At 48.4% G+C, this 24,291-nt stretch overlaps 1 protein-coding gene and 1 long non-coding RNA gene across 6 annotated transcripts in view; one reads left to right on the plus strand and one right to left on the minus strand.

Annotated features, from left to right (window-relative positions):
- Nucleotides 1-5,724, plus strand: part of MAGIX (MAGI family member, X-linked) — a 35,173-nt gene extending 29,449 nt beyond the window's left edge. For 3 of the 4 annotated variants that reach the window (XM_083718958.1, XM_083718961.1, XM_083718959.1), the window contains one exon: nt 1,913-5,724. In XM_083718958.1, coding sequence (XP_083575084.1) covers nt 1,913-2,406 — 494 coding nt within the window. In that variant the 3' untranslated portion in view covers nt 2,407-5,724. The remainder of the gene's footprint in view (nt 1-1,912) is intronic. The other variant, XM_083718960.1, reaches the window with a different exon arrangement.
- LOC310835343 overlaps nt 1-24,291 on the minus strand; it is a 233,228-nt gene that overhangs the window by 63,629 nt on the left and 145,308 nt on the right. The gene's annotated exons all lie outside the window — the stretch shown is intronic.

Raw genomic sequence — 24,291 nt, forward strand, 5'->3', positions numbered from 1 at the left:
TTAAAGCATGCGGATGGTGCTTGCTAAAAAAAAACTTAAAAGGCAGATACTTCTGTGCCTTGCGGAGGCTATTGGTTAGTAGAAACAGAATAAATTATGCAATCTAAATATTCACGCTTGCATAATTCAGCTTTCACAGTGCAGAATTGTTATTTTTTTTGTGTGCCCTGGCCATAGCTACCATTGCCTCTGGTTGCCTCCCCCATTTTCCATTTCTCACTGATTTGTCTGGAATTCCTCCTCCACATATTAGCACGTTGTGAAACGTTCTAGACCTGTCTATGTAATACTGGATTCCTCCCCAAACCTCTTTCCAACTTGCTGTACCCACCTAGCTCCTCCCCCGCCCCTAGAAGCCTCCCTCCAGCCCAGCTAGGACATACACAAACCGCCCAAGTGCCATGTTGCCAAGCTGGCCTGTGGTGGCACCCCCAAGGCAAAAGGGAAGTTAGAGTAGGATCCTGCCTCTAGAAGCCCAAAGGGCAGGAAAGCAGCCTGGGAGATGTGAGGACGCTTCCCGGGGTTCCTTGGAGGGAAGCCACAACAGCTGAACCACTTTAAACTGGTGGGGCAGAGAGGCCTTCTCAGTGGAAAACATTTCAGAGGCAAGTTCTCATACTCCTAGAGCCTAGATCCAATCTGGAGACCTCAAGGGGCAGTAGAAGAAACCCAAGGGAGCTCTCAGGGATATCCCAGAAAACAGCAGATCTCTCCCCCACCCCCTAATAAAGCAGCCTTCCCCAATCTTGAGTCCCCATATATTGTTTGTGGCGCTGTGGGTTAAACCACAGAGCCTAGGACTTGCCAATCAGAAGGTTGGCGGTTTGAATCCCCATGACGGGGTGAGCTCCTGTTGCTCGGTCCCTGCTCCTGCCAACCTAGAAGTTTGAAAGCATGTTAAAGTGCAAGTAGATAAACAGGCACCACTCCGGCGGGAAGGTAAACGGCGTTTCCGTGTGCTGCTCTGGTTCGCCAGAAGCAGCTTAGTCATGCTGGCCACAAGACCCAGAAGCTGTACGCCGGCTCCCTCGGCCAATAAAGTGAGATGAGCGCCGCAGCCCCCGAGTCGGCCACGACTGGAACTAATGATCAGGGGTCACTTTACCTTTTTACAACCCCCATCATCCCCAGCCAGCATGGCCCCATGGTCAAGGATGATGGGAGATGTAGTCCAACAATACCTGGGGACCAAAGGTCAAGGAAGGCTGCCCTAAGGTTTCAGAGATGAGGGGTCGTATCAGAGTATCCTGAGGGATGTGGATTCCTGGGCAGAATTCGACGCTGGAGCTCCACAGCGTTGCTCCAAGGCAAGCTTCCACAAACGCAGCCCTCCAGATGTTTTGAGACTACAGTTCCCATCATCCCTGACCACTGGTCCTGCTAGCTATGGATCATGGGAGTTGTAGGCCAAAAACATCTGGAGCGCCGAGTTTGAGGAAGCCTGCTTCAAGGAGTATTTTTTAAATATAGCTGGTGATTATTTTAGGTAATGGAGAGGCAGCCGCATTCCACATTCTGTCCTGTCTCCACCCCACCAGTATCTGCCCGCCCTGGCGCTACCTGCCTGGCCTTGCCCAGAATGCCAGCATTTTGAAATCAAACCTTGGCAACTTTGCCCCCAAGGCAGGGTGTAGCTTGGGATGAGAGGTTTTTCTTTTGTCTCCTTTCTTTTTCAAAACAAAACCTGCACTCCATGTAGCCCACCTTGCCTTATACCAGGCGTAGGCAAACTCGGCCCTCCAGATGTTTTGGGACTACAACTCCCATCATCCCTGACCACTGGTCCTGTTAGCTGAGGATCATGGGAGTTGTAGTCCCAAAAACACCTGGAGGGCCGAAGTCTGCCTATGCCTGCTGAGGAAGGATGTCTTCAGGGTCTAATCTCTCCTGTTCTGTGTTTTTCTCCCCTCAGACCGAGAGTACAGTCAGAGCCCTGCCAGGTTGCAGCAGGCGCCGGAGACCGAGGACAAAGGCAGGCACCGGCACCGGAGAGCAAACCCGCCTGGGGGTCCCCAATATCTGGGTCAGCCCCCCTGTGACGGGGGCAGCCGGGAGGCATCGCCCAGCAACAAGCAGCGGCTCCAGCTCCCCAAAGCCCGCCAGCCTAGCTGGCCGCACCGCAGCTCCACCAAGGCTCCAGGGGAGGAAGACGAAGATGGAGAAGGGGGCTGGAGGCTGCGGGAGCAAGGGAAGGGCGTGGAGGGAGGAGGGGACAGCTGCAAGCTCCTTTCCCCCAGGCCGAGCAGGAAGCTGCGCTCAGACCTGGTCCCTGGTCCCTGGCTGGTGCCCAGCAAGGAGCGCCTGTCGCGGGCTCTGTGGGGCGTCTGCATGGGCCAGGGGGAGGAGGAAGAGCAAAAGGGGGACTCGGGAAGAGGGAAGAGCATGGAGGTGAAGAGGCGCAGCTAAGCCCAGCACTCTTTGCGGCTCCGCAATGCAGAACTACTCAGTGCCTGGGGCAATGGCCCTGTCCACCCCCGTCCGGACTATGCAATAAGATTTTCTTTTTTCCTTTCTTTTGCCCGCTCCCCGTATTCGCACTATGCAATGGCAGCTTCCGTCTTGCGCTCCCCGGTCCCCATCCATACTATGCAATGATTCAACACAAACACAAGCCTCCTTCCCCACCTTCCTTGTGATTCTGCGAGGCAAGCTTCCGTTTTGCTGCTGCTTCCGCCGCTCCCAGGGACTGCGGTGGTAACATCCCTTATGCAGCCCCCCACCCTGGGCGGACTAGAACCTATTGCAGTGCTACTGAAGCTGCGCTACGAAGATCCCAGGGGGCGTTATGAGAAGTTTTCTCCAGGAAGAAGATCCATAATGGCAGACAGAAAATGGGCTTGCCTGCGATTGCCTACCCTGAAATGCCTAGCGCCAGAGGAGGGATGGTGGCCATGTCCCAGGGCAGTGGTGGCGAACCTGCGGCCTAATATGGGCAGCCAGGCCTATTTTATATATGATGTCAGGCACAGGAAACTTCAAACTATGTCTTACAGCTACAGAAGAAAGCACCTGGTTTTTAAAAGGTCAACTTTTGCCTGCAAAGGCAGGAATTGGAAGTGCACTTAGGGTACACTCCTCATTCTTCCTTTGTGGCCCCTGATCAAAATTTGTATGGGAATGTTCAGGAATGCAGGAGAGGATATGTTGTTTGATTATACCCTTTCCAACTTGTGTTAACAAGTTCTATAATTTAGCAGAGTAACATTCCCCTTTTAAACTTGCACAGCGGATGCGTTTCCTCAGGCTCGTTAAAGCCTCTAAAATAAGTGTCATTGGTAATTTCCCCTTTAGGCCCTCATAAAAAGATAGACATGACACAGTCTTCTTTAAAAGTATGAAAAGAGTTTACTCACACATTCTGTTCACAAATGGATCCTAGAAGGCAGACTTAAGTTACAAAAGTAATATACAGCTGGAAACTATCCCATAAGGAGACAGCTCCTTTGTCCTCTCTTGGCTGCATCTTAGGCTAAGCAGATGTTGCTTCTTTGATGAATGTAGTCAGAGAGAGAGATGGCTGACCAGTCCTGCTCTTTTGTTACCTGCGCAGGTGAAGTCACGCCCACCTCTAGTCACATGCAGAGGAAGTCTGTCCCAGACTAGGAGAAACAGGAAGTTCCGACTGGCTGGTCCAGGCATCCCCTTTTATGTCCACTCTAGGGATGTTGTACTTGACTGCTCTTGTGTTTCACATCCCACAATTTGTCTACTTGCACTGGCATGCTTTCAAACTACTAGGTTGGCAGGAGCTGGGACAGAGCAATGGGAGCTCACCCTGTCACAGGGATTTGAACCACCGACCTTCCGATCAGCAAGCCCAAGAGGCTCAGTGGGTTAGACCACAGAGCCACCCGCATCCCTTCAAAATTAATATTACCAGACATCAGGTGATTGACAGCAGGGTGGAGCTTGCCACTCTCAATGCGGCTGATGGAGGGGGCGTGTCACCTCTGGATCACCTGACACAAGGTGTCTGACAGGTGGCTGCTGCGACTGGCCCTCCATCCACATCCATTTTCCTGCTGCGGTTCTAGGCTTCTCTCAATTTGCGCAAGGCAGTTGCTGCATCCGATGGGTCTCATTGGGACTTGGCACAAACCGAAGGTGCAACGCTGCCAACAACAAGCCCAGAATGTTCTGTGGGAGGCACACTGGAAGTCTGTCAGCAGTTAGTTAATGGGAAAGGGTTTCTCTGAGACTTGATCATTTCAAAACCGCTGACTCAATGTTCCATTCACAAAATCCATTGAGGCTCGGTAACAGAGTGTTGGGGAGCCCAGGATTCAAATCTCTGGGTGACCTTGGGCAACTCATTATCTTTCAACCTAACCTATCACTCAGGCTGGACACGGGTGGCGCTGTGGGTTAAACCACAGAGCCTAGGACTTGCTCATCAGAAGGTCAGCGGTTTGAATCCCCGCAACGGGGTGAGCTCCCGTTGCTCAGTCCCAGCTCCTGCCAACCTAGGAGTTCAAAAGCACGTCAAAGTGCAAGTAGATAAATAGGTACCGCTCTGGCGGGAAAGTAAACGGCATTTCCATGCGCTGCTCTGGTTCGCCAGAAGTGGCAGAGTCATGGTGGCCACATGACCCGGAAGCTGTATGCCGGCTCCCTCGGCCAATAAAGCGAGATGAGCGCCGCAACCCCAGAGTTGGCCACAACTGGACCTAATGGTCAGGGGTCCCTTTACCTTTTACCTTTATCACTCAGGCTTGCTGTGAGGATGAAATAGCAGGGAGGAAGTAGGTATGGTGCTTTGAGCTCCTTGGGTATAATTGCAACAGATCAACAAACAAACCAACTCCACAGTGGCTCATCTACTAAGGAACCCCTAAGCACCTGTTGTTCTTTTTTTGAAAAGCCCACATGTTTCAGAGGATTCTATAGAATTACTTTAGGGCATGCAGTCAGTTACCCCACACAAGCAAAGCACATTGCTGGAACATGCCCCACACTCCTCCTTTGCAGGGAAGTTGACAATTGGTTGGAGTGGGCAATTCTGGGGCAGCCTCTTCTGCCATGACTGACCTTCTCCCAGAAGACTCATGTGCTTCTGAGGGAACCTCTGGAGCATGATTTGAAAACCACCGGTCTAGTGTCCCTTATCACATCACTTCCCATGACTGTGCAGTGTGGTCTGTGCCACTCTGCTGCTGAACCACCTCCCCTTCGCTGCCCCTTTGCCACAGTTCATTCTGCTCCTTCCCGCAGGCTGTGCAGTGGTCCACCAGCCTCACGGACCTTTCTACTCCACTGGTGCCTCAAGCCACCCTACGATTGCATGGGCTGGTGATCCTTGCCCAGTCGCTCAGAATGCATGGTCCTCTTCACTCTGCTAGTGCCAACCACGGTGTGCATGAGAGCCCTCATGCGCTAAAACGCAGACTTCGCATGCCAGAAGAGCCATGTATTTCTGTGCCATGTGCACACCCAGACATGCCACCACCCATTGCTATGAAAAGAGTATAATATATAGATTCTTGTTAATTGGCGAAGGAGAATGTATTGTTCCGGGCAAGCTATTTCAGCTTCTCCTAATCAATCACGGGCACCGTTTGCTCCTACTAGTGAGCATTGTTTGGCCTTCTGTTCTGCAAAGGCACAGCAAACATGGGGTTGTTGTGTTGGTAAAGGATTGTGGGGTAAAGAAGTGAGACAGCACACTCCTAGGTTTTTTTTGCAGGTGGCATGATGGAATTAAACGAGAGAAATTTACAATCTAAATTTCTCACTACTTTTTTTTAAAAAACTGTGGTTTCACATTGCATCTCCTGTTTCGCTCTCAGTTCCTTCTCTGATATATATCTGTGCGCAGACACTTCGCAGCATATCCGGAGGTGGTGCTAGCACAATCCTGGGGCACACAGGCCAAAATTGTGCCTTGTGTCACCACCCTTTGTCTGGGGAGGGTGGGGGGTGGGAGGTCATACGCATTGCATGCTGTATGCAAAACATGAACTGACATGAAATGTGCATGTGTCCACAGGGTGCATTTGGATAAACTCTTGGCAGGGCTTCTGGCTTTATACAACACTGGGGAGGGGGATTCACATAAATGGGCACATGTAAGACAAACCCATGGGGAGATGCATGTCAAAGGCCATGGCACACCTAAGAAGCCCAGCCCCGTTGCATTCAGGAGGCCTTCAGTGGACCCAGCAGTCAAGCTTGAAACCCACCATGCAAAGCCCCAGAAGCTATCTTATCATGGAATACTACCACCCACACAATGGGCAAAGAGGTGCTGGGTCACAATTCTGCCTGGAGGCTGCATCAAAGTATCCTCCTGGCACCTATTTCCTGGTGCATTTATAGGAGTGGGTCATCTCAGAGGTGAGAAGGAACGGCTCACTTCACGTGCTCAGAAGCATTCTGCAATCCCAACCCACAGTTTTAAGCAATGCATGACATGAGAGTCTTAAAGCTCTAGGACCTGCCCTGGTTGAACCCCCACTTACAAGGACTGAGGTTGGTTCTTCTACTGTTCCAGATGTGGAAATAGCTGGCTTTTGGCTCACCTGATAATTGTGCAGGTGCCATTTGGAGCCTTTTGGGTGTAGGTGGGAATGTCAGTGACACAAGAAATTGCTTTAGATATGTCTGGCAGTGCAGTTATGCCATAGGAATTGTTCTTCTTTTTTAAAAAATAAATAAATAAAAATCTTATAAAATCTATCAATTAAAAGATTCTGATTTTGTTTAAAAAATTGCTTTTGGTTTATTGTCTTCGCTTCCTCAAACTCATAATTCATGATCGAGGTTCTGAACCCTTTTTAGGGATGCAAAAATCACTGCTTAGGCCTGGTGAACTCGCTGAATGAATCAAGAGCAATAAGGTGAGCTGTAGTTTGCAGAGGATAAGAAATGCCCCAATCCAGCTTCAATCCTGTGAAACAACAACAGCGAACAGTTTTTATGTTATTATGTTTTAATATATGTTGGAAGCTGCCCAGAGTGACTGGGGCAAGCCAGTCAGATGGGCAAGGTATAAATAATAAGATTATTGTTATGGAACAGGACATCCCTATTTTCCTTGGAGAAATGTTGGAGGGTATGTAACTAGGCTTTGGGAAAGCGGTGGGAGGACTCTAGGACCCTGTCATCTTCCCAAAGCCCAGTGCCTCACCTGGCTTTGGCAATGAGGTATGAGGGCTGGGGCTGGGGGGCGTCAGACTAACCTGATCTCGTTTTTTGACAGAATTACAACCCTGGTAGATGAAGGGAACGCAGTGGATGTAGCCTACCTTGATTTCAGCTAGGCATTTGACAAGGTGCCCCATGATATTCTTGTAAATAAGCTGGTAAAATGCGGACTTGACTATGCTACCACTCAGTGGATTTGTAACTGGCTGACTGACCAAACCCAAAGGGTGCTCATCAATGGTTCCTCTTCATCCTGGAGAAGAGTGACTAGTGGGGTGCCACAGGGTTCTGTCTTGGGCCCGGTCTTATTCAACATCTTTATCAACGACTTGGATGATGGACTCAAGGGCACCCTGATCAAATTTGCAGATGACACCAAACTGGGAGGGGTGGCTAACACCCCAGAGGACAGGATCACACTTCAAAACGACCTTGACAGATTAGAGAACTGGGCCAAAACAAACAAGATGAATTTTAACAGGGAGAAATGTAAAGTATTGCACTTGGGCAAAAAAAAATGTGAGGCGCAAATACAAGATGGGTGACACCTGGCTTGAGAGCAGTACATGTGAAAAGGATCTAGGAGTCTTGGTTGACCACAAACTTGACATGAGCCAACAGTGTGATGCGGCAGCTAAAAAAGCCAATGCAATTCTGGGCTGCATCAATAGGAGTATAGCATCTAGATCAAGGGAAGTAATAGTGCCACTGTATTCTGCTCTGGTCAGACCTCACCTGGAGTACTGTGTCCAGTTCTGGGCACCACAGTTCAAGAAGGACACTGACAAACTGGAACGTGTCCAGAGGAGGGCAACCAAAATGGTAAAGGCCTGGAAACGATGCCTTATGAGGAACGGCTAAGGGAGCTGGGCATGTTTAGCCCAGGTTTAGCCCAGAAGAGGAGGTTAAGGGGTGATATGATAGCCATTTTCAAATATATAAAAGGATGTCACATAGAGGAGGGAGAAAGGTTGTTTTCTGCTGCTCCAGAGAAGCGGACACGGAGCAATGGATCCAAACTACAAGAAAGAAGATTCCACCTAAACATTAGGAAGAACTTCCTGACAGTAAGAGCTGTTCGACAGTGGAATTTGCTGCCAAGGAGTGTGGTGGAGTCTCCTTCTTTGGAAGTCTTTAAGCAGAGGCTTGACAACCATATGTCAGGAGTGCTCTGATGGTGTTTCCTGCTTGGCAGGGGGTTGGACTCGATGGCCCTTGTGGTTTCTTCCAACTCTATGATTCTATGATTCTATTCTATGATTCTATGAAATGTTGCCAAGGGCTGTCAAAAAGGCCTTGAGGGCCACATGTGGCCCTGGGACCACATGTTGCACCATCCTGGTCCAGACTAAAGAGTTGGCAAGGAAGTCAGAAGCCCTAAAGCATGGGTAGGCAAAGTAAGGCCCGGGGGATGGATCCGGCCCAATCATTTTCTCAATCCAGCCTACGGACGGTCCAGGAATCTGTGTGTTTTTACATGAGTAGAGTGTGTCCTTTTACAGTCATACCTCAGGTGACAGACGCTTCAAGTTGCTTTTTTTCGGTTTATGGACCGCTGAAACACGAAAGTACTGGAATGGGTTATTTCCAGGCTTCGGTGGTTGCGCATGCACAGAAGCGCTAAATCATGCTTTGCGCATGCGCAGAAGCGCCGGATCGTAACCCGCGCGTGCACAGACGTGCCACTGCGGGTTGTGAATGCTGCGGGTTGCGAACGTGCATCCCGCACAGATCACATTCGCAACCCGAGCATCCACTGTATTTAAAATGCATCTCTGGGTTATTTGTTGGGCATAGGAATTCATTCATTATATAGTCCAGCCCCCCACAAGGTCTGAGGGACAGTGGACCGGCTCCCTGCTGAAAAAGATTGCTGACCCCTGCCCTAAAGTGAAGATATGGAGAAGCGCTTCAGTTTCAACCTGCAACCTGGAACACCCCATCGAAGGAAACACCTCCTTACAAATCAGAACACAATTTCAATGGCCAGAGACAACTCCTGCTCTGCTGGTTAGATTGGTTTTCTAGGAAAGGCTCCTGCCTGCCACCTCATAAACTGGTTTATTCAGCATGAATTTCCAAAGCCTTGGGAAGGTACCATGTTGTTCCTTCCAACCCTAAAGGGTTCCCAGAAAAGGGTTCCCACATGTCCTCGTTTCCCGGGGACAGTCCCTGGATTTGCAAATAAGTCACCAGACAAATTCCATCCCCAGAATGTCCCTGGATTTCATCTAATGTCCCTGGGAAACGCAGCAGCGGCAGTCTCACCAACCTGGAGCAGTTGGCTCTGGCTGGCTTCAGGAGCTGCTCGGAAGTCCCCATATGATGGTGGTTCAGGGGCTCTCAGATGCAGCTTCTGGGCTGTCTCCACCTTCCTGGACCCCATCAACTAAGCTGCGAAGGGAGGCTTCATGCTGCCTATCGGAGCAGCCTCCCAACTCTTACTTGCATGCAAGCAAGCAGGAGGGGGCAGGGATCTCTCAGTTAGGCAGCCAGAAGCCTCCCTTCCCAGCTGAGGGATCCCCGCCCCCTCCTGCTTGCACACAAGTAGGAATGGGATTGGGGCTGCTCCGATGGGAAGGGAGGTATCACGCTGCCCAGGCCTCGCCGCCACCGCTCTTGGCCCTCCTTTTCCGCCTTCCATGCCTGACCCACTGCACACTGTTTCCCCACCACCACCACCGAAGAACCAACAACTCAGGGGCTGCCCAGGCTCATGGAGAAAGGAGATAGAAGCCTTGGAGGAAGTGGCGGTTGAGGTCAAGGCGGCGGCCGCCCCTCTACCACTGCCATAGGTGCAGCATCAACATCCCAAATGTGTATTTAGGAGTTCCCTTCCAGGACAGACTTTGCTCGTGTGCTGAAGACATCGATTCTATAAAACATATTTTGCTGCACTGTGCAAAATATGAGCAAGCCAGGGCTGAACTGATATTACCCTTGCTGGTACCTTTCCTGGGAAAATCAGAGGCTCACTATGTCAGGTTCCTATTGGAAGACCGGACAAACACAAGAACATTAGCAGTGGCAAAGTTTTTATCGGTGGCTGCAAGAACCAATGAGCCCTATCTTCAAGTCTGAACAAAATGCTTGTTTAACCTGGATGTAGGCTGTCTGAATTGTGCATTGATTTAAAATGATTTGTTGGGTCTCTGGACCGTAATAAAGATTGATTGATTGATTGATTGATTGATTGATTGATTTAAAGTGTCCCCAGATTCATTGAAAAAAATCTGGTAACCTTATCCCAGAAATATATCTGAAGGAGATGCCTGCCAGGGGCCGTCTTAGGCATATCTGGCACCGTGGTGCAAGGATCCCTCCAGCGCCCCCCCCTCCACCCTCAAGTTTCTCTCTGGGTGGGCAGCAGCTGGAGGACAGCTCCTCCGGTGGGGTGGAGGCTCCGGGTGCGGCGCAGCATGGTGGAGACAGGCAAGGGCGGCGAGTTGATGCCAGGAGGCACCGCGTCCAACCTCCGCCTCTTCCCTGGCACCCTTCAGAACTTGGCACCCTGGCGCTCCACGCCACTAGCCTCAATGGCTAAGACGGCCCTGATGCCTGCCCTGATGTGCTGGTCCTGGGGGTAAGGTACCGTGGGCGTAAGCAGAGTCCACACGAAGAGGGGCGAGGTCCGAGGCGGAGAGCCGGGCGGGGAACAGGAACGCTGGAACAGGAGACCGAGCAGGGCACAGGAACACCGGATGGTCAGGAACAGGAGGCCGAGCAGGGAACAGGAGCACCGGATGGTCAGGAACAGGAGGCCGGGCAGGGAACAGGAGTACCGGATGGTCAGGAACAGGAGGCCGAGCAGGGAACAGGAGCACCGGATGGTCAGGAACAGGAGGCCGGGCAGGGGTCAGGAGTACCGGATGGTCAGGAACAGGAGGCCGAGCAGGGGTCAGGAACACAGGAAGGTCCGAAGCCAACAACGACGTTGCTCCCGCAACCTGGGGCCGGGCTGACTGGGCTTTTATCCTCTTCTAAGGCCAGGGGCGGTCCCGGCCCCCAGGAGCCCCGCCTCCCCTGGCCTTAAGGCGAGCACTCCTCCTGGGAGCAACCAGTTCCCTTCGCCTCTCTGCCCTAAGCCTCTGCAGATCAGGAGAGGCCGAAGGGTTACTGGGCCCTGGAGTAGGCTCACCTGACGCCACTGAGTCCTCAAGCACCTCTGGGGCCAGAAGGGTTTCACCTGGGGCCAGCTCCTGGTGCTCTGCCACAGGTGCAGGCTCTTCAGCATCTAGGCCTTGCCCCAGTTCAGCTGGCCCTGGAGGCGGGGACTCCTGTGCAGGCTGGGATTCCTCTGGTTCATCCTCTGAATCGGAATCCCAGGCCATCACACCTGAAGCCTTTTGCTGCAGTGGCTGCCACAGATTTCAGGGGGACACAGATCCACTCAGGGCCACCAAGACAGCAGACTGTTTGAAACTGGCTGTGGAGGACACAGCAGAAACAACTCAGCCACTGCCATGCCACTCGAAGTGTAGGATGCCCACTGCAGGGGAAAGATGACCCACTTTAAAGCAGAGTACAATCTTAAATGAGAAAAAGAAGCCGTTCAGTCAGCACATATTTACCACCCAAGGATTAGTCCAATTAATCTATGAAGACCAGTCCTTCCACTGTGTCCAGCCATGTCCCTGACGCTTTGTTAGGGAGTGGATCGATACTAACTGGAGGTCAGACAGGCCCCCTCCCTGCTGAACTTCCAGCACTTACTGAATAATTCTTTATTCCAACATTTTAACGGAACTCAGATTATCATTTTAACTCAATTTTATTTTCATTGTGCTGAATTTTTTGTACACCGCCTTGAGGCACTGTAATTAGGCAGTGCATACATTGTTGAAACAAAATAGAATGAAATGATCGGCTGATCTCTGCTCACTGGGTACTGCAGGATTTGACAACAACAACTCAATGTGTCTTGAAAGTTGGAGAATCTCTCCCCTGCTTTCAGAGGGTGACCTCTCAGAGGGAGGGAAAGGCAGACTGTTCGGAGCCAGATCTGATGGACTCATCTACACAGCTGCAAATAAAACGTTTTAAATGTATTGTGAAGTGTAATACACAAATGTGATGCTAGGTGGCCGCAGTGAGCTATGCAAATTTCAATATATTTTTCAAAACGTTTTTTTAAAAAAAACACATTTTCACAGCGGTTTTTTATACGTGTGTAGATTCCACCTAAATAAAGAGTAGGTCAGAGACAGGAGCTAGCCAAAGGTGAAAGCGCTTGGGGTGGCCCCTTTCTGGGAATTCGAGGATAGGTTAGTGGATCTATTTCCTGCTGTTAGGAGTCTTACATTGCTACCATTGCACTCCACTTTTAATTTTGTCAGTGAATCCACAACTATGGAAAAGACAGCATAAATATCCAGTGCACTCTCACCCGTGGGAAACTAAATCCTGAACTGAAACTTCAGAGAAGTGAGTGTGTTCTGTTGTTATTGCTGTTTTTAGGAGGGTTTGGGATGCCCAGGAACAAATGGCTTCTAAGTTTTAATGGCTGAGCTTTTGTGTCACTGGGGCAGTGAACTAATGAGAGGGGCAGGGGAGGAAGTTTAGTTGCTGAACACATTAACCGTTAGGGAGAACCATATCTGAGATTAAGACTTTCCTAAAAAGTTAAAAAGACAGCCTCAGCTTGCCCCCCCACCTCTTCAGATCAGTTTCGTGGACTTGAAAGAGATGGGTTTAAAATCCCAGTTCATTCCCTACCCTGCCTCGCCCATTTGCTCTGCAGTGGAAAAATATCAACGCACCCATATATAGTACTAAGAATGCTTGCACTTGCAGGGCCAAAAGCAACTTGTGGTGAGAGCTTTAAATCAGGAGAATAAGAGCTAGCTCAGTTGGTGAGAGTGCAGATTCATTTTGCCTGCCCTATGGCAGCTTTTAGAATCATAGAATCATAGAGTTGGAAGAGACCACAAGGGCCATCGAGTCCAACCCCCTGCCAAGCAGGAAACACCATCAGAGCACTCCTGACATATGGTTGTCAAGCCTCTGCTTAAAGACCTCCAAAGAAGGAGACTCCACCACACTCCTTGGCAGCAAATTCCACTGTCGAACAGCTCTTACTGTCAGGAAGTTCTTCCTAATGTTTAGGTAGAATCTTTTAAGTTTTTTAAAAAGGGGGAGGGAGATCTTTATCACCAATCTCTGACATCTCATCTATTTTGCCCCTTACTGATACCCTGTGAACTCTTGCAATCCTTTCCCTACCTGCTTTTGTGAAATTTCATTCATCTTAGAAAACTGCCTAAGTCATTGTGGCCAACTCACACCTGCAGACAGTAAGAACAGTAGCAAAAGATGTACATCTGTTTTGTTGTACATGTGTCTGCCGCTGAGACAATGATTTTGTCTAAGGGGCAAATAACTACTTTGTTTTGCTTTTGCTAAGGACAAGATGATTGCATAATCATTTGAAGTGCTTGACAGGAAGATGAAGACAGACTTTGTAAATAACTAAACCGTGTATCATCTTGACGTCAGTGTGCTGCATAGTAGTTATTGTCAGACTAGCACACATTCAAATCCCCACCAAGCCATGAAACTTCTTGCGTTGCCTTGAACCAGTCATAGTATTGCAGCCTAAACTACCTCGCAGGCGTGTTGTGAATAACCAGAGAGGGGACAGAATTATGTACACTCCCTTGAGCGCTTTCAGGAAAGGTGAGATACAAATAAAATAAGAGTAATAATCTTGTATGCTCTTAGTTCTTTGTAACCTTTTTTTTCAATAGCTTATGACATATATTCTGCTCTTATATGGATGTCCCTGTGATCATAGAATCATAGAGTTGGAAGAGACCACAAGGGCCATCGAGTCCAACCCCCTTGGCCAAGACCAAGTACAGCGGTACCTCGGGTTAAGTACTTAATTCGTTCCAGAGGTCGTTCTTAACCTGAAACTGTTCTTAACCTGAAGCACCACTTTAGCTAATGGGGCCTCCTGCTGCTGCTGTGCTGCCAGAGCATGATTTCTGTTCTCATCCTGAAGCAAAGTTCTTAACCCGAGGTAATATTTCTGGGTTAGCAGTGTCTGTAACCTGAAGCATATGTAACCCGAGGTACCACTGTAAATGGTCTTGTTTGGGATGCAGCCAGAAGAGATTTGGAGGGCCAGACAGACAGTTCTTGAGGTTGCATTTGGCCCTGGGGCTTGAGGATTCCCACCCCTGCCAAAACATGGTCAGCCAGTATGAGTCCCAACACACCAGCAGGCGCATGACATGCTTTTAACAGTGCAGAATTCTTTCTTCTGTGTAGCCCACAAACACAAACTAGATCTATTGCTTATCTTTTGGTCCCCAAATAGTGTTCTTGAGAAACTGGTTGCGAATCTGAAAATAAAACCTCGTTGCGCATTGAGTCTGTACAGTGTGTCAGTTTGAAAACAGATGGAGGCAATCCCACCAATGGGGGGGGTGAACCCCCACACCCCAATGGCACTGGACATAGACGGGAGAACATTTTATAATTTTATTATTTATTAAATTTCTATGCCGCCTTCATCTGAGGATCACAGGGCGGTTTACAATATAAAAACACAAAAATGCATCACATAGTAACAAACATAAACAATAACACCCCAAACACTTTTTAAAATTATTATTTAATATTTGCAGGGCCTGCTGGATGAGATCAATGGCCCGTCTAGTCCAGTATCCTGTTCTTGCAGTGACCCAGCCACCTGCCAAGATCAGAAGCACTCTTTTGAAAGCACATGAGACCATGTTGCATTTTCTTTTTTCTTTTTTCATACATTTTTATTGGGTTTTTTAACATATCATTTCCAACAGTCATATAACATAACTTTTCATCTGTTTTAGACTTCCATCAACACCTCTGATGATTTTTTGTTCTTTATCACTTATTCTGCATTTCTGAATTTCACTATTACTCTTAATTGTCATTAACTAATAATTCTCATAGTCTTCCTTGCAATATTTCGAATAATCCTCCTTACAAAACTTCTTGCAGTCCTACTAGCGTAATCTGTTTAGTACAATTACTTTCCAAATAGATTGTATATTTACTCCAGTCTTCTAAGAATCTCTGATCCCGCAGGTTTCGAATCCTTCCAGTTAATTTATCAAGTTCTGCATAGTCCATCAATTTCATCCTCCATTCTGCTCTTGTCGGTAATTATTCTTGCTTCCATTTTTATGCCAATAATATTCTTGCTGCCATCATTGCATATAAAAACAACTTACAATCCTGTCTGAGACCATGTTGCATTTTCTTGGCAATTGCCCATCTACATGCCTATTCCATTTAACAGCACGATGTGATCATATTCCAAATTGCCTGGACAATGCGGACATCTCGCTCCACATCCTGGACACCACTCAAGATGAAGTCCAGGGTCACTGTGGTCAATTCCATGGCCAACTGCTCTGGTCATAGTCATTTAAGTATCTAGGAAAGGGTCTCCTCTGCTTTTTCCAATTTCCTCGTGAGAGATGATTTGAAAACATATGCGTGTATTTCATCTTCGTCCGCTAACTAGCTGGTTAAAAGGCAGGTGACTAATCAACAAAAATGCTTGGCTCTGTTGACAGCAGCACTCTGCAAAGACAGCTCCATGTGATGCTCCCAGTGCCAGCTGCCAAATCCATACTGACTGCAGCAGCTAAGGAACAGCGAGCGGATGCCTCTGGGACTGTGTGGCAGATGGCACATTACAGCGCAGCCTCTGGGTGTAAATCAGGATAGAAACCGGCCTGCTGTTTATACATGGTGCAGCTCAGCCCCGCTTCATTCCGCTCACATGTCCTCCGCTTTAGTTGTGTGAATTGGCCCTTACAGGATCAGAAGAGGGACCCACACAGGTCTTCCACCTAAACGTTAGGCATGGGACACTCTGAGCTCTGCGTTTCTTCTGTCTGTGCCATTCCACTTTCGTTTCCTTTGCAACAGGCAAGCTGCAGCATGCCAGCCCTGGCAGGTTGCCCGTTCTTCCATGCCCCTCCCTTGCCAGTGTTGAGGGTTCCAGTGGAGTTCCAGGCAAGCGAGTTGGGACCCATCTGAGTCAAGGAGGAATGCAGAACAGGGAATCCTGTTGGTCCTGGGAATGGAGAGTCCTGGAGGGAGTGTCTGAGGAACCAGCGCACCTGGGCTGAGTCATTGCACGGAGACAGGATTTAACAAGAGGTGGGGCAAGGTTGTAGCTTTTTCCATTCTGCATAAATATACTGAAGTAGATACACATTCAGGGCCAACTGGCCTTGAGCTCAAAGGGGCCCCCAGATTTAGACACTTGTGGGTTTTCCTGCATTTGATATGTTTTGCAACATGTGTTTTTATGCACATCAGACTAAAATGTGATATTCACTGCTTAGAGATGCAAATTTATGCAAATAATGTAATTTGACGGAAGATATACTTTTTGTTATGTGATACAGATTTTTGTTAATTGCTATTGTTAACAATAATTGTTAATAGATACTTTTTATTTGAAAATTCTGATGGCACAAGCTTAGATCATGATGTAGCAGTGCATGTTCCTCTCTGATCAGCTGATTATATAAACAAACCTTCCCTTCTGCAAAGGGGCCAGGTGTCTCTGACACTCTGAGAGGTCCTGCATACATTTGAGGCAATTGTGATGCTCGTGAATTTCTGAAACTGTGATGGCCTGACCAGGGGGCTGCATATACACCATCCATTTAAAGCATACTCCAAGAAATTTGGGAATTGTAATTTCCCCCCTCTCAGAGCTACAATTCCCAGCACCCTTAAGAAACTGCAGTTATCAGAATTCTTTGGTATGTGTGTGCTTTAAATGTGCTTTAAATGCATAGTGTGTACACAGCCCAAGGGTGTGGTGTGGACTTGAGCCCAAGGTATTTTGTGCAAGGCTACAAGAAGAAGAAGAAGAAGAAGAAGAAGAAGAAGAAGAAGAAGAAGAAGAAGAAGAAGAAGAAGAAGAAGAAGAGGAGTTTGGATTTGATATCCCGCCTTTCACTCTCCTTCAGGAGTCTCAAAGCGGCTAACAATCTCCTTTCCCTTCCTCCCCCACAATAGACAATCTGTGAGGTGAGTGGGGCTGAGAGATTCAAAGAAGTGTGACTGGCCCAAGGTCACCCAGCAGCTGCATGTGGAGGAGCGGAGACGCAAACCCGGTTCCCCAGATTACGAGACTACCGCTCTTAACCACTACACCACACTGGCTCTCACAAATCTCCTGCCCCTTCACTTCTTTTAAACACTTAAAAATAAAATTAAAAACCCTTTGCTCACAAGGTGGCTGGGCATGTTACAAAGTACCACTTTGGGCTGTGACATCCCAGCCACCTACCAGAGTTTCATACTTGTGGGGTCACTGGAAACTCATCTCTCTTATTCATGTCTTCATAGTACAAAAACACAGCTATAGAAGGTGAAGTCAGCAAAGTCCTGTTGTTATTTTAGAATTTAAAAAAATAAAATCATACATTACCCAAACCAAATGGAAAACATATGCTCTTCTAACTGAGCACACTTTCCATAGTTACTCAGCAAAATGATACCATGATAATCATCTCTGCGACAGTTAATTAAAGCAGCTAATTTGCTAGTTCTGCCCATCTAAAGTGATTTCTGCAGCCATTCTGGAGCATGTTAATGACTTCCAATGCTTCACTCCAACAATCTTGTTAGCCACTGAAAGACTTTTCGATAAGGGTCTTATTGCTACAAGCATCTGAATGTGTTTAAGGATCCTGCCTCACCTTAATCCCAGTCTTCACAAGAAACGTGCCAAAGCTCTTTGACTCGTGGGTGCTCCAGCCACCATAGAGCTATAAACTCCCCATAATTTGGGTGTAATTACCAGCAACTGAGTAAAGTAGTTTTGTCATCAAGAGGGCTGTCTCTGGTGCTTTTAAACATACTGAAATCTAAAGGTAAAGGACCCCTGACAGTTAAGTCCAGTCACAGATGACTCTGGGGTTGTGGCACTCATCTCGCTTTACAGGCTGAGGGAGCCGCCGTTTGTCCACAGACAGTTTTTCCGGGTCATGTGGCCAGCACGACTAAGCTGCTTCTGGCAAACCAGAGAAGCACAGAAATGGTGAACTCCCGTTGCTTGATCCCTGTTCCCGCCAACCTAGCAGTTTGAAAACACATCAAAGTTCAAGTAGATAAATAGGTACCACTCCAGTGGAAAGGTAAACAGCGTTTCTGTGCTCTGCTCTGGTTTGCCAGAAGCGGCTTAGTCATGCCGGCCACATGACCCGGAAGCTGTACGCCAGCTCCCTTGGCCAATAAAGCGAGATGAGCGCCGCAACCCCAGAGTCGGCCACGACTGGACCTAATGGATAGGGGTCTCTTTATCTTTACCTAATTTATTGACTGGAGGAGAAGGTTGTCCTCCTCAAGGTTTCCTAGAGCTGGTGGTATTTGCGGTGTGTGTAACATGGTGCTCACAACTACTGCCCTGGTCAACTGTGCCATGGCCTGTTGGCCAGCTGAGCTTACGCTTCTGGTTCCCACCTGCCAGAAGACTTCAACATACAGCTACGGGTTGAACAAGAGACTAGCGCAACATGCACAATGTATATTTAAAACACTAGGTTACCGCTTTAAACAGTCGTGGCTTCCTCGAAATAATTCTGGGAGCTGTCATTCATTAAGGGTCCTGAGGGTTAATAGGAGACCCCTATTCTACTCACAGCACTACAATTCTCAGAGTGGTCTGACACTCTATCCCTCTGCCCAGGGAACTATGGGAATTGTAGCTCCGTGAGGGAAATAGGGATCTCCTAAAAACTCTCAGCACTCTTAATGAATTACAGCTCTGAGAATTCCTTAGGATAAGCCATGACTCCTTATAGTGGTGCCATAGCGTTTTCAATGTAGGTCACGAGTACGGCCTAGATGTATTCTGATGGAGCACCGGGAAGTGTGTAGTGATTGTTGCTTCATGTATTGTGGGTTATTTATTTGTATGTACACTGTGACTAGGGTGTATCTGTACAGGTAGCACCTCTAGTGTGGAACACACCGTGCTCTTTCTGGAGTAGTTTGTCCACCTTTGGTCCCCACCCTGCACTCAGCTCTCACCTGTCGCTCCTAGAAGCTGTAAAGGTAAATGGGACGTGGGTGGCGCTGTGGTCTAATCGACTGACCCTCTTGGGCTTGCCAATCGGAAGGTCAGCGGTTCGAATTCGCGCGACGGGGTGAGCTCCTGTTGCTCTGGCCCAGCTTCTGCCAATCTAGCAATTCAGAAGCACATCAGTGCAAGTAGATAAATAGGTACCGCTGCAGTGGGAAGGTAAATGGCATTTCCATGCACTCTGGCTTCCATCATGGTGTCCCATTGTGCCAGAAGTGGTTTAGTCATGCTGGCCACATGATCTGGAAAAGCTGTCTGCGGACAAACAGCGGCTCCCTTGGCCTGAAAGCGAGATGAGCACCGCACCCCATAGTCGCCTTTGACTGGACTTAACCATCCGGGGGTCCTTCACCTTTACCTAGAAGCTGTTGGCATGCAACAGTGGCCACCCCACAGAAATAGCTTTGACTGGCCAGCTAAACCAGGTGAGGGTAGCTGATGGATCTCAAACCCTCATTGAGGTAGGGACTTCCCCTGCATGCAAAGACGGGCTTGGGCAGATTGAGTGGATGAAACCAATGGTGGGTCCAACGGTCAAGAAGGTGGTTTCTGCATGTGCTGCAGAAGGAAGTGAGGGGCAGGTGGGGCTCGTCCACCTGGGAAGGGAGCTCATCGAAGAGAAGGAAAACTCTGATCCTAAACCACTGCCTTGTGGGATATCTCTGGGAGAAGAAAAGGCTAAGGAGTAAACCCTACTCAGTTCCAGAGTGGAGTCCCTAAGACAATTGAATGGCGTCTTGTGTGCCTCCTTCTGGCATCTCCTGCAGCCAAGTTGGTGCCAAACATATTGCTCTGCTTTCCTTTGGACCACACCCATGAGGCGGAGAGGGGTATTGTCCAGGGTTATGAAAAGCATGAGAGAAGACTCCTACGCTCATATCTCCAATAGGATTTCCATCTTTTCAACTGGCCACAATACTTGTGTCTTTAAGGCAGGTAGTTTTTATTTGCGCAGACATTAGTTGATGATAATGTTTGTTAGCGGTGCCATACGGAGAAAAACATCACCTGCTGATTTCTGCAGACCATCCATCATTTGGCAATCCTGCTCTCTGGTGAGGCAGTCAGGTGCTTAAGAGACACTGTAGAAATAATTGTTGCCTTGTTTCTTCTCTCTGGGGGACTGGCAAAGCTGCCAGATACCTGGACAAGAGCAATAGCCTAGAAATGAAGAGGTGGGAGAAGTATCATCTTCCCTGGCTGTCCCCGTTACGCCTGCAATTTCCTCCCAAAGGATGCACTTTGGGGAATAAGTGAAGTCCCATAATGTGGGAAAGTGCAAAAGAAATATGGCCAGCTGCCTGAATTCAAAAAGCATTTGGGACTTAGACACATTCACAGAACTGCTGAATTGCAAGGGACCCTGAGGGAATTTATTGCCCAACATGGGGCTCAAACCCACAAACCTGAGATTAACAGTCTCATGCTCTACAGGCTGATTTGAGTCACTCTTTAGCCAAAAGAGCCCCCAGAAGAGTTTAAAACAGAAATATGTGCAGTTGATATCCCAACGCCATAAAGTTCCATACATACACGCATAAACGCGCACACAGCTAAAAATGGTCCTGTGGGCTTGCCACCTTTCACTTCTTATTTTGCAAAATGAAATTAAAAATTAAGAATGGACCTCCAGAATGAATTAAGTTCTTAACCTGAGGCACCACTGTACACTGTTTTAATTGAAGTCAGCAATTTAACACAATACAATGTATTTTGTTATATTCAGGAATATATAACTGTGGCGGCACAATTGCTGCTCACGCCGCCGCACCCGGGCCAGGGCGGCAGGGTGAGTACCCCACGGGGTGATGCCTTGTCACCCTCCCAGATGTGGAACCCGAGGCGATCCACCTCCCACACCCCCGTTGCGACGCCACTGACTTGGGGAGAGGAGAGGACTCAGTGGTGATGAATGAGCACCCCTTGTGACTGCTTTCTGGATTAGATTGCCTAAGGGTACAATCCTATATGCATTTGCCTGGAATAATTCCCACTGCACACAGTGGGATTTAGTTTCACATCAGGACGGGGGAGAAATTTTGATTCTGTTCTCATTTAAATCCAAGCCCGTAAAATTTGCACTTTCTAAAACAATGTGAGAACCAACCTTTGAAATTCACACTCAACCGAATGTTGTGATGTGGTTCTCCAACCAACCAAAGTTTACAAAAATGCACAAAGGCAAAGTGTGCACCAAAAGGAAATATATTCCTGAATATAACAAAATACATTGTATTGTGTTAAATTGCTGACTTCAATTAAAACAGCGTACAGTGGTGCCTCAGGTTAAGAACTTAATTCATTCTGGAGGTCCATTCTTACCCTGAAACTGTTCTTAACCTGAAGCACCACTTTAGCTAATGGGGCCTCCTGCTGCCGCCGCGCCGCAGGAGCATGATTTCTGTTCTCATCCTGAAGCAAAGTTCTTAACCCGAGGTAATATTTCTGGGTTAGCGGAGTCTGTAACCTGAAGCATCTGTAACCTGAAGCGTATGTAACCCAAGGTACCACTGTACAACAAAATGTGAAATTTGCACTAAATAATAGTAATCACAAATTGCTGTAGAAATCTAGGGAGCTGAATTTACTACTGGAAAAAATAAGGAATTAAGAGAACGGCAACTGGCAAATCTTTCCATCTCTGCATGCACAGAATTGTGGTTGTTTGTCCTGTGCAAATTGGGAACTCAGACGCTTTTGCACGGGGGACGGGTGAACATTGCACAGGACTGCACCTGTAGAAACTTCCATTTCTTTCCCACTATTAAAGATGCAGACACCCGGTTCTCTCTTCCATCTAGCCCACTTCCCCACTGGCTGCTACCCGCTTCTCTGCCTTGTGTGGTGATGTTGGCTTCCTGTCTGAGGGCAGGAAGTGGAGTCAGGCTCTGTCAAATGCAAACATTTCCACCCTGTTTGACTAGATCCTGATTGATTTCCGTGTCACTCTGCCCTGCTGAAAACCCTGATAAAGTGTCGCTACCCACATTGGTTAAACTGGCAAAGACTTTATATGGAGGCGTGGTGATTTAAACCTAGTACATTTTCGAAAGATTGAAATAATCTGGAAAAAGAGAAAGAAAATATTGTTATGAGTTTGCAGAGGGGGACAGACCCCTCGTAATCTCTACATTCAATGATTAGAATTTGAGCAAACTCATAAATTCAAGGATCTAGCAAGGGCTAGAAATAATACAGGCTCTCTTCCTCTTTAGGCCAGTGTGGGGTGAGTTTTTGAAGAAATAAAAGGCTGATAATGACCTGTTTTGTTTGATAACAGTAAAGGTAAAGGTAAAGGGACCAGGTCCAGTCATGACCGACTCAGGGGTTGCGGCGCTCATCTCACTTTATTGACCAAGGGAGACGACGTACAGCTTCCGGGTTATGTGGCCAGCATGACTAAGCCGCTTCGGGCAAACCAGAGCAGCGCACGGAAATGCCATTTACCTTCCCGCCGGAGTGGTACCTATTTATCTACTTGCACTTTGACGTACTTTCAAACTGCTAGGTTGGCAGGAGCAGGGACCGAGCAACGGGAGCTCACTCCATCACAGGGATTCAAACCGCCGACCTTCTGATCGGCAAGTCCTAGGCTCTGTGGTTTAACCCACAGCACCACCCGCGTCCCTTTATAATAGTAAGCCACTGGCAAAACATAAGACCCGCTGCCCTGTAGCTTCTGGGGTAGGTTTACCATTGGCCTGATGTAAGCAACAGGAAAAAGTGCCTTTGCAGTGGGCTGTTCCACCTCTGGTGGGGCCAGTTGTGCACCTCTAGATAATTTGCCCACCTTTGGTCCCCATCCTGCCCTCAGCCCTCACCTGTGGCTCCTAGAAGCTGTTGGCATGCAAGCCGTTGGGAGGCAGAGACATGAAATGGCATCAGAGGAGGGAGGAAAGGAAAGAGGGACAGAGGCCAGTGTTGTCCGCTGCACCCCTGACCATCATTCAAGGTACCAGTGGAATTTGCTGCCAAGGAGTGTGGTGGAGTCTCCTTCTTTGGAGGTCTTTAAGCAGAGGCTTGACAACCATATGTCAGGAGTGCTCTGATGGTGTTTCCTGCTTGGCAGGGGGTTGGACTCGATGGCCCTGGTGGTCTCTTCCAACTCTATGATTCTATGATTCTATGATTCTATTCTATGATTCTACCTTTGCCACAGCACACTGGTTGAAAACCACTGCCCTACACAAATCCAGAGTGAAGTTCCTAAGGACTTGTATGCCTCCTTCCAGCAACTGCTGCAGCCAAGCTGGTGCCAAATGTATTACTTTCCTTTCCTTTGGACCACATCAGTGAGGGGGGGGTCTTGTCATCTGGGCAGTCCCAGGCTTGCACCCTTGTACTTTGGTGCTGCAAATGCAACAAAAATAATGTGGGAGGCAGCAGTTATGAGTTATCAGTTCAACCTGATTGGCATGAAGTACAAGCACTACTAAAAGGGATGTGGGTGGCGCTGTGGGTTAAACCAGAGCCTAGGGCTTGCCGATCAGAAGGTCAGCAGTTTGAATCCCCGTGACAGGGTGAGCTCCCGTTGCTCGGTCCCTGCTCCTGCCAACCTAGCAGTTCAAAAGCACGTCAAATTGCAAGTAGATAAATAGGTACCACTCCGGCGGGATGGTAAACGGCGTTTCCGTGTGCTGCTCTGGTTCGCCAGAAGAGGCTTAGTCATGCTGGCCACATGACCCGGAAAAACTGTCTGTGGACAAATGTCAGCTCCCTCGGCCAGTAAAGCGAGATGAGCGCCGCAACCCCACAGTCATTCGCAACCGACGTACAGCTTCCAGGTTATGTGGCCAGCATGACTAAGCCACTTCTGGTGAACCAGAGCAACGCACGGAAATGCTCCCTCAGCCAATAAAGCGAGATGAGCGCCACAACCCCAGAGTCGGTCACGACAGGACCTAATGGTCAGGAGTCCCTTTACCTTTTTAAGCTCTAGGCTATGGTTTTCCCAGTAGTGATGTATGGAAGTGAGAGCTGGACCATAAAGAAGGCTGGTTGCCAAAGAATTGATGCTTTTGAATTATGGTGCTGGAGGAGACTCT

The sequence above is a fragment of the Podarcis gaigeae genome (assembly GCF_964106915.1).
Source record: "Podarcis gaigeae genome assembly, chromosome: 17".
Lineage (NCBI taxonomy): Eukaryota > Metazoa > Chordata > Lepidosauria > Squamata > Lacertidae > Podarcis > Podarcis gaigeae.